Source organism: Melanostigma gelatinosum (genome assembly GCF_949748355.1).
Source record: "Melanostigma gelatinosum genome assembly, chromosome: 2".
NCBI lineage: Eukaryota > Metazoa > Chordata > Actinopteri > Perciformes > Zoarcidae > Melanostigma > Melanostigma gelatinosum.
The window spans coordinates 22,307,127-22,318,192 of NC_136635.1; the positions used below are offsets into that span (position 1 = coordinate 22,307,127).

At 44.0% G+C, this 11,066-nt stretch overlaps 1 protein-coding gene across 1 annotated transcript; it reads left to right on the top strand.

Moving 5' to 3' along the window:
• Positions 1-245: 245 nt before the first annotated feature.
• LOC306790427 (synaptotagmin-5) lies at positions 246-9,032 on the top strand (the record flags this gene model as incomplete). Its single annotated transcript, XM_079286681.1, has 5 exons — positions 246-267; positions 2,105-3,108; positions 6,290-6,461; positions 8,127-8,293; positions 8,883-9,032. The coding sequence occupies 5 exons, from the start codon at positions 246-248 to the stop codon at positions 9,030-9,032; spliced, it is 1,515 nt and encodes a 504-aa protein (XP_079142807.1).
• Positions 9,033-11,066: the final 2,034 nt, after the last annotated feature.

Sequence of the window (11,066 nt, forward strand, 5' to 3'; positions counted from 1 at the left end):
AAGACACGTAAGGCCGAATTAGAGCGGCACGATGACGGCAGCACTGTTTTTCAGGCAGTGAACCCTTCCTGCCTCCGACGCACAATCAGTGCGATTGAAATAAAGAGCTCATTCACCCGATGAAAGCCATTGGCTGGAGGGCTCCGGGTCCCTGCGCACTGGCGATGGACCGCGCTCATAAACAGCGCTCGCACTGACTCAACACACACACACACACACACACACACATCAAACTGCATGGGAACATGTCGCAGTACACTCTGGGAGGTAAGAAGTCTTCTTCTTTCTCACTCTCTCTGCATGGCGAGTTTGTTTTAATTTGTTGCTTCCTTGTATATCTATCTATATATATATATATATATATATATCCCTTTGCCGACGGAGAGACAAAAAAGGGCAACTATCAGGACGTAGCAGGTGTTTTATTTAAAACAATTAAAAAAGTCAAAGGAGAGGGGTTTGTATTTGCACTCAGACAGCTGAGACACAGACTGTGGTGGAAGGCTGCAGTTCATTCGGAAGGTGTCCATAATTCTCCTTGATAACTTTGTATGCATATGCACCAACACAATAGATTATGTTAGCCTAGAGCTACACTTTCTCAATGTAAAGCAATTACATGTTAATAAGTGAAGTCTACCAGGACAACCACAATAACTAAATACAGACAAAATGCTGAATTGGCACCGCTATAGGTTTTGACCATTACTTCAGGCTGAGTCATATTTTTTGGAGCGATCCGGTCAGCCTTTATTTTCTAACACCACTGCTGCATTCAGCCCTGCTGTGCTTTTCATCTCTCAATGGAGGCTGTCTGAGGAGCTGCCTGCTCCTGCACAGACGGGGCTGACATGGACCTGCACTGACATAGCACTCACTGGCTTGTTTTTATGGGCTTTGAGTCTCTGATAAGTCTCTTGTGCTGAGATGTTTGGTAGTTATTGGAATACACCCCTCAGGTAATCAGATGAGATTTGTGTTTTGTGTTGTTTGTTTTACACATTCTCTCTCTCTCCAGCCCTTGGAGCTGGAGCAGCATTCTCTCAGATCTCCAGATTAAACAAATCTGTTCCTATCACAGATGTTGTGCACCTAAACTCAACACACCCACCTATATTTCAGAGGAAAAACATAATCGCATTCCTCCCTAATAAGTTATGCATTTGAAATGTTATCAGTATTTATTGTCTTCTTTTTTTTAAAATATCAAATCATGCAGCTTTTCACTCTCAGTGCTGGATGTTTTCCTTGTGCTGGTCACCGGCTGAAGCTGCCTTGTTTGAACCACCACCCACCCGTGTGTGTGATGCATGAGTCATCCAACCTCACACCCTCATTACATGATGCTAAATGGACATCGGAGCTTCGCTTTAACTGCTTCTATCTCAGTAACTCTGGCAGCTCAGTTAATTTCTCAATTATTTTATACACGGCTACCCACAAAACTTTATTATGAAATTTAAATAAATAATTCATTTTTTTCCTCTTTTTGTTTTTAAAGGGATTCATTTTAGGGAAATACGAATGAATAAATGCATTACATTTGATGTAATGGTGCCGCCATAATGTTATCTGTGACTTGAATTTTCAATATAACGGTGATGGACTCGCATACAGAATAGTACAGTAATGTTGGCAATGTGTGGTAAAATGTTTCATTCAACTTCTACTGGACTAGTTTATTTGTCACAATGCTGACAATGAATGTGTAAGATGCTCCAATGATGAACAGAAATACACACACCTACACACACACACACACACACACACACACACACCCATAATTTGATTACCAGGGAAACTGTCACCAACGCATTGCGTGTGCTCTGCTCCTGCTTTGGATCAAAGCAGCAACTGTGACAATGTCGTTTCCTCTTTAATCTCATCAAAGACGCAGAATGCAGACACAACACGATCATGCTTAAAGTCAGATGTCCTATCTTTCGCAATGAATTTGGCTGTGTTGAAATAAAAAAAATGTTCTTGTACTCAATGTCAATAAAAGTAACCTGAACCTGAACATGAACCTGAAAAATGGTTTTGCAAAAATGATTTGATTTGTTAGAATATTAATCTGTGACTGCTTTGTTTTCTGTCTGTCTAGTTCACTTGCAGATCCTGCTGGCTGTGGGTCTGGCTGTGTTCTGCTACTGCCTGGTTTTCGGTTGCATCCTTTGCTGTCGCAGGAGGAAGCGTGTTTCATCGGAGGACAAGGAGGCCATTTTCCTGTCTCCTCATCCTGCCGAAAGGGTGACTGTGACATTGACTCCGTCTCCGTGCACCCAGCCTGTCAAGCAGCAGTACGAGGAGCTGGAGGGGGACGTGCTGGAGTTCCCCACCTCTAAAAGCAGCTCTTCTCCCTCTGAGGACGACCTCACCGCCCTGCCCTTTGATCAGAGCCCAACCAGATCAGCTGAGCTGCTGCAATCTCCTGGGTCTTCTTTCCCGATGCGGCGCCTCAGCACCCCGGCGGATCCCTGCTCACCCAGCAAGCCTCCGCGTCACGTTAGAGCCTCCCTGCCCTCCCTAACCAAGCTGGGCCTGGTGTCCAGGTCCCGTCGGGCGATGGGTCGACGCAGCACCGTGAGCGGCGTAAATTTTCTTTACGGCGAGAGCAGTCGACTGACTGCTGTTGCTGCCAGCGCCCCCGCCCAGCAGGGGGTGCCCTGTCTCTCACAGTATGGCTCTAACTCTCTCTCCATCGCCTCCAAGCCAGCTCCTCTCCTTGACTTCTCCATGCTCTTCTCCTCGGCCTGTGGCACCCTGATAGTCAACAACCTGGGGCTCTCGGGGGCCAGTCGAAGGCGCACCGGGGTGTTTGTCCGGGTCAGCCTTCCTCCCCTCTGCCCCATCCCTCAGCAGGTTGCCTCTCGGCGCCGCAGCCTCAGTCCGGACCTCCACGGCCAGAGCTTCGTGCTGCAGGTGGGCTCCGTGGAAGAGCTGCGCGGCTGCACCTTGAGACTCGCTGTCTACAGCAGGGACTTCTCAGGCCTGAGGGAGGCTGCGCTGGGGGTGGTGGAGCTGCCCTGTGAGCAGATGGATTGGGAGCCTGACACCACCAGCACCTACACCAGGGAGCTCAGCCCGACCAAAAGCAAGCTGAAAAAGGTATACGTAGTGGAAACCATTAGTCAAAACGACAAAGAACGCAGATTGGCGATGAATTTAGAGCTGCAATGAGCACAAAGGGCACAAAGAGCTTTTTTAAGAAAAAAAACACACGAAAGCTCATAATCGGCAGTTATATCTTGTTGGTTGCATCTGTTTATAGGAGATACATGTTAAGAACATTCCCATCTTTATGCTAAGCTAAGCTACCTAGCTGTTAGCTGTAGCTTCATATTGAACGGACAGACATGTGAGTGGCATGGATCACCTATTCTAACCAGGCAGCCGTGGAAGTGCCTTAAACTTGCATTATTTCTAGTGGCCATCAGGGGACGACTCCTCCTGATGCAAAGAGAAGACAAGAAGTCTTTGAGAAAATGACCCTACTTCCCTTCATACGGTCCATTTAGTAAATGATGGTCCCGTTTAGAGTGAAATAGACCATAAAGCAGGGTATGCTTTAGAGCGTGTCCACCTTGTGATTGACAGGCCGCTACCACGGTGTTGTCCGGACTGTGAGTTGTCCGTGTCTTTTCAGTGCATGAAAGTTTTGGACTCCTACAAATGTCTTATTCAGTGTTCGGTTGTACTTAGCTCCACCCTCTCGTGTCCTTTCTGGTTGCAAAAAAACAATATGGCAATGGCCAAAATGCTGATGTCGAGGGCTTCAAAACAGCAGTCCAGCAGTGATTTCTTTAAAAATAAATTTTAACAAACTTTTTTGAGTTGATTTAACGGACAGGAAACCACGCACACATGCCTATAAATGGCACCTGTTATGTTTTATCCATGAAGGAATGTAGCGTCTATAATCAGGTCTCCCATTAGCCGTTTTCCTACTGTTGTTAGTCATGGCGACATTGTTGATAGCGACTGCAGAGCAAACAAGCAGAGTGCAGCAAATTGGCAGCGCGCCCACGCCGTGCCCTCTGCAGTTCTGTTGAAACACTGCCAGAGGGCATAAATATCTGCCTTTTGAAGTGTGTGTGTGTGTGTGTGTGTTGGGGGGGTGGACATTACTCACTCAGTCACAGTGATTTTTGGCAAAGATTTTTGCTGTTTCACATATATGTTGCACATATGTGAAAATCAAAGTCAGATGTGCTGAACTCCGTCTCCTCTAATGTTCATGTGTGGTTCATCCTCACACGTACACACACCATAGCCTTCCTCTTTCTCAATGAAAGCAGCTGCCAGGTGTGTGTCACTGTGTGGGTGTGGTTAGTGGAGCAAGAGGCTTCTGTGAAAAGAGCTAGGGCTGCACGGAGCAATCCGGATAACGGGGGACTCCATCTCTTAATGGAGGCGTTTTCTGGATTCATAGTAAAGCAATCAGTGTAATGGGACCAGGTCGAAGTGTTGACGATTATCCATTTGCATTGCATCCCTCGTTTCGACGTGTCATGGGAATAGGGGGCATGACGTGGCAGCAATTTAAGGACTGTGCATTTTAGCACAAAATGAGTATGATCACGACAGGGCTGCTATTGATTGTCAGGACACAACATTCTCTGCAAAAGGCCCCGAGCCTCAGCTTTATATTGTCAGTCATGAATAATCAGGGATGCACAAAGTGATCAGTGGGCGACTGTGGCTAAGTGAAGAGCAAGGCCGTCTTTCAATCAGTCTGCGGTTCGATCCCCGGCTCTGGCTCTGCTGGTCGCATGTCGATGTGTCCTTGAGCAAGACACTTAACCCCAAAAATTGCTCCTGTAGTTGTGCCTACGGTGTAGAAATGTGATAGAATCTGAATTGTAAGTCGCTTTGGATAAAAGCGTCTGCTAAGTGACTGTAATGTAACGTAATGACAGAACTGAGAATGACTGATTAACATATACAGTGAATACCAGACATTATCACCATATTTTTTTGAATTAAAGATCTGTTGCTGAATCCAGCTTTAAGAACAGAGCATCATGGGGACCCCACCAGAATCTGCCTGCCAAATATTGCGAGTGATGATTGAGATAATGTGTACAAAAAAACAGCACTGTTTTGGCTCGTTTGACTGGCAAGGTGAGAAAAAGCTAGAAGTCACACAAGGCTGCTGAGTTGGAGTTCGATACTTAACATTGCGAGCAATCATATAACATTACAGGAAGTCCCCAAACTCAACCCTTATTGGACTATCAAGCTCTAATAATCTGTTAACAAAGAGTTGCCTACTAATTTATCCAACAGTCAGATAGCATCATGAACATCCCATTGAGTCCTATTTTGGCTCTGGTTGTGTCTCCTGCGCCTCCTGAGAAGAATATCTGTGTCTTTAGCTTGCTGGATGATCATTTTCTGAAAAACGTCCTCTAAAAACATCCCTGAAAAACAAATCTTGCCGTAGCTGTAAGGTTGGTTTGACATCGCTCCTTGCTAAAAGGCAGTGTAAGTGTGAGTGACACTGTCTGAGGGCGAAGTGCTCGTGACAGACAGAGGCAGTGAACCGAAACTGACTTGTTGGATGAAACCGCCTTCACACTCTGCTGCCCGGCCTCACAGAAGCTGCTGGCGGGCTGACGCTCAGCCTGCTGACGGGAGGCGGTGACTCACCGCACCCCCAACCACTGCAAGCTGATGAGATGTGACATGAAATCAGATGCAAATTATCGTCATACGTACACATTAGCTATTACTTTTGTCCAGAGTGCCTCAGTGCATGAATGTCTGTATTATTATAGGATGGGTGGGGAAATTGGCAACACAATGCTTAACCCTGACAGCTACATACAACCAATATTACAGATCAACTGTAAGTGATTTCAGGCCAGCTGAGCTCCTCGGGCAGGTCAACCCAAGTTGCCTCATGAATAAAAACTGAATTTATTTTCGTTGCATTATTCAGGTGAAGAAAAAGTGATTGAAGTTGAACTCCTAACCTGTTTCTTTACGTTGACAGGCAGTGAATCCCTGCGAATCCCGATGAAGGGGAACTGAAGCATTGATTCTGACTGTGTCAATGCCTTGGTCGACTCACTGACAGAACTGATGAATCATATTCATGAGCATGGCGTTTTAAGAGCTTTACAGCTTGAATCCGCTCCATTCTCTTCGTTCCTTTCCTTGGTTTCGTTTCATTCCCAGCCTCCCAAAGGATGAAGGGGAACATCTGCTGAGTGAAAGACATGTTTCCCCCTCTTGCTAGATCTCTCACATTTTTAAAAAAGATCTATCTCTCCTGCACCCTCAGAGTGTGAGTTCCCAGGAAACATTGGGTCACAGGAAGAGCTCGGTGTGCGTGCCGCGGGCTTTGGGCCAGATGTTCATCCTGCTGCAGTACCAGACGCCGGCCCAGCGCATCAAGGTGATGGTCCGAAAGGCTGAGAATCTGGCCAAGCTCACACGGATCCCAGGAGCTCCAGGTAAAAATAGATTGTTCGTCATTGCCTTACGTATTGCCCGCTTGGGAGTGTTTTCTGATCGGGTGCACCTAACAACAGGTGCCACATTTGTGGACAAGGTCTTGTTAAGTTTTGGCAACTACAACTATTTGGATCAGGTGAGGGAAAAATAGTAATGCTACTTATGTATTTGCTTCAGTACAACTGTCAAACATGTCCTAATTTATCCTAATTTGACTTGTTTTCCCTTCATTCTTTGGACGCTATGAGACAACAGAAACAGGTTACAACACAATGATTGCATATCATCCCTTTTAAGTTGCTACAACAAACTTGGGAGCAAACATTTGCAAACTTACACATCCAGCAGTTACGGAGAAACAGTAGCAATCATTTGGTATTTCCTGACCCTGAATGAACGTAAATCCAATATTCACTCTCATTTTAGCTCTGTTCTTGTTCTCCACCGACTCCTGAGGGAAATATTTGGCTCTTCAGCTGCTTAAAGCTCCACTATGTTCTATCGTCACTAACTTTGCCTGTCAGCGGTTTGATGCTGAGCAGGTTATGCACAGTGGATTTACCAGTTATTTTGTGGAAAACAGCTTCCTGCTGCTGATGGAAACAAGGCCGATGAGAGCTGAGAGCGTGAGAGAGTAACGGTGCAGGCGGGAAAACAAAACAAAGAGTTGAACGACGCTAAAATGGACTATCGAGCTGAAGGGGACTGCCGAGCCATGTACTAATTCTCTGTTGGTTAGTCACTACGTGCAACATCTCATTTGCAAGTAGTCTTGTGATCCAGTTTTAATATGAAAATACTCACTTTAAGAACTGACTCTCGTATTTTATGGGGAAAAAACATTTAAATTCGTAGCTTTAAATGAATTAATGAATACATTTATTTGACCCCTTTCTCAGTTGACTTTTCAAACATTTGCATACAGCTTTGAATCCCCAAGTTCCTGCCTGCAAATATTGTCACTAAACTCACACTGTAGCTGCTCTTAAGGTCTCACAAAGCTCTCTCATTATTGTCTGTATTCTCCTCGACTGCCTCCGCCATGTCAGACAGACCGGATCCCTGATTGGCTTGTAGTATAATCAGTTTAGGATCTGATCAGCCCGATGTCATTTCCCCTCCTGTCTGAATCATATCTCACTGCATCTGATCGAAAGCTCTGCTTTTATGATGCTGGTGAGGAGAGAAAGCAGTGGGAGATTCTGCAAGAGGAAAACAACTTTTATGTTTTGGTTTCTCACATTTAAAGTGACGGTTCGAGGCTACGTGGTCAGTCATTTGTTTCAGGGTGAAATTGTTCCTGAAATCTGTCCCAATACATGCTGTTTGCAGATGCGTGACTCACAATAATTTGAGTAAATCCAATTTGCATGCTAGGATGGATACACGAGGGAAATTATATTTTACAAGTGATGATACAGATTATAAATAGTGAGAGTAGGAAGGGGTTCAGAGAGGGTGAAGACGTGCAGACCGTTTCATGGAGATGAAACAACACATTAGATGGCAGTGAGTGTAGATTCATTCATTAACACCAGCAACAACCAGATATTTGAACCATGATTTTTACAGCTCCTTTTTATTTGTATACTTTTGTAGAACCATCTAAATCTGAAATAAATGAAACAGGATCATGCCTGTGGATGTATTTTATTCCCCTACAGACCACTACGTTGTCATCAACCTGCGTCAGGATGGGAAAGTAATTGGCACCAAGGAGACCAAAGGGGCGAGCGGTCCGAACCCCGTCTGGAACGCCCCATTCCTCTTTGACCTGCCCTCTGGTGACATCACGCAGCTGCCATTGGTGCTTGAGTTCATCGTCATGCAGGTAGGGAGTTATTTGGCAAACTCCCTCATGTGCGAACACATTCTCGTGCCAATGTGTCAAATAACGCAGCTTGGTCAGTGGTACTGAGATTCAAACTATGCCGCTCCAGGTACTGCGTCAGTTTTACATGCGTCAGTTACACGCTTGTTACATGCATAGTGTCTTTTCAAAATAAACTTCTGTCTTCACAGGAAGTTAGGTTTAGGCGACAAAACCACTTAGTTGGGTTGAGGAAAAGAGTGGGGTTGACGTAAACTTGACTGACTCATGACTCACCTGACTCGCTGATTAGCAAGTCACGAGCCGCAGACAAACTTTACCTTTGATTTTGCACGTGACACGAACAGAGGTCTCCTTGATGCTTTGAGTTGGTGTGTCGCACACACATATGCTAAATGAGCGTTGGTGTCAGACGCCAAGGAGCACTGACTAAGCTGCATTATTTGGGGTGTTGCGAGTGAAAACAGGTTGTATATTCATTAAATATCATAAAACAGCGACACGCAGTTTTGTGTTAAAATGCTGAAATATTTGTAACCGACAATCTTCATGGTTTTTTTGAATCCATCTATCTCTTTTATATCTACAGGGCCGTCTCTACACTAAGAGCAGCATTCTGGGTCGCGTGTCGATTGGCAGCGATGCCTCAGAGGCCGGACAGGGACACTGGAAGGAAATGTGCAGTCGTGGGCAAACTGAGACGGCTCGCTGGCACACCATCCAATCAGATGTGCTGTAGGACAGATTGACTGACTGCCGGCCAGTGAGTGAAACACAGAGAGGTGGCGTTCGATTGGAATAACATGCGATTGGGGCGCACGCGCTTCAAAGTATTTATTTTTAGTCTTTTTACTTTAAGGTCTGTTGTTGATTTTGTGGTCGCTTTGGCAACTTTGATAGATGTCCATATCATTACTCAACAGACAGGGTCATGAATTAAGTCACTGGTCATGCTGTTTGGGGAAGAGACAAATATCAGAGGAATATCCAAATGGTCCATGAGCAGAGTATCTGCAGAGCTTTAGAGAGAGAAGCACTGATCACTGTCTGGAGCCCAGATGTGCGGCAGCTTTCTCCATATCAACAGTATTCTGTATCCCGGCATTGCCTTTGTGATGATTTCCACTGTGACCTCTTAAAACCTGTAGTCTGTATCGCTGTATCATTCTGCTTATATGCAACTTATGCTGATGTCGTGGTACTGTTTGTATTGTGCCCAGAGGCTACAAATGTTAATGTTGAACGTTACGGATGTTTTTGCAGTGGTGTATTACTGTGCCAGTATTTGTCTCCATGCAGTACTGTGAACACCTCTTCTTGTGAATATTTAAGAGGCCATTGCAGTGGCCTGCTGAATTATTGTCTTTCAGTTCCCAAGAGGATTTGTAAGTTTTGTTCTCTTATCGTCCACAGGAAGCTACAATAAACATTCACAGATGCCACAGCTCCGTTTGGAATACATATTTACAAGGTTTCAAGACTTCTATAATCGTGACCACTTTATTCAACAATAAGGCAAAACAGAGAGACACAAGAGTGAAGAACCACTTTGTAATTTGTCTGCTGTGACGCAGTCTAACTGGGGTCTTTGCTAGTAGCAGCATTACCAAACAACATTATTGAATGTCATGCACTACTCGCACACTGTGGCTGCCTTGCTATTGGCTTTTATTATTCACACAATCTGCTGCAGTGACTCCGCTTTTGATTCACGACGCCTCTCAACACAACAGAAGCCTCAATGGAGGTTACAAATTAAGTTGAGTGCATGAAGACTTCAGCATAGACCGTTTTATCTGCAGTCAATGGAACACTGTAGAATAGAAACTGAAATAGATGTGGTCTACTTTAGAGAGACTTGCACAATAAATATTAGCTAGCGAAGAAAAGTTGGACAATTAAGTCAGACGACTAAAACAATTACAATATTGTTTCTCAGTTGGAATAGAAATACTTTTTTTACACATTATTAGACTTCAATTTTAGGGCTCAAGCTGACATTTGTGTGGCCTTTTATTGTCAACGTTAAAAACACCAGAGTGTAAAGGTATCCACAACCTAAAGGGTATCGTACTATATCAGACTATATCAACTTTTACTCTACATTTGACCATCAGTTACTCAATGAACGCCACAGTGTCCAAACTAAAGAAATATGTCTTCATAAAACTTTCATTTCGATATTTGAAAAATGTAACACTTAGACTAACGAACTGAAGTGGGTTTAAACATAAATTATTAATATGGTAAGATATTGTTCATTTGGCACCTTTCAGATATTTGATGACAGGAAATTGAACCTGTTTTTGATACCAACATGTAACACTTTTGGTTTTAAAGGAAGGAGTTATTGTGTTGTTTGTATTCATTGTATATTGACCATGTAGATGCCTGCTGGTGGCATGTATTGTCTTAACTGTATATGAATGTCTTTGCTTTTAAAAGGGAATAGTTTCAAATAATTTAAAATGAATTGATATATTATATTGAGGAATTTTGCCAAAGATGTGGATTTTATTGAGTTTTGTTTTGGACAGACAAACAATTAAACATATGTTTGTGAAAGGATCATGTAAATGTGGTAATTTCATAGAGTTCTCATCCTGCTAACAGTTAGACTGACACAGAACTATGGAACATAATAAAGAGTCTTGCTGCTTTGATAATTAGAACAGCACAATCAAAATGTTGTGTTCATGCAGAATGTCCCTTTAATTCCAATTCATAATCCTGCGACACATGTAAACGTCCCCCCCTGCTCTTTCCTGCTGGA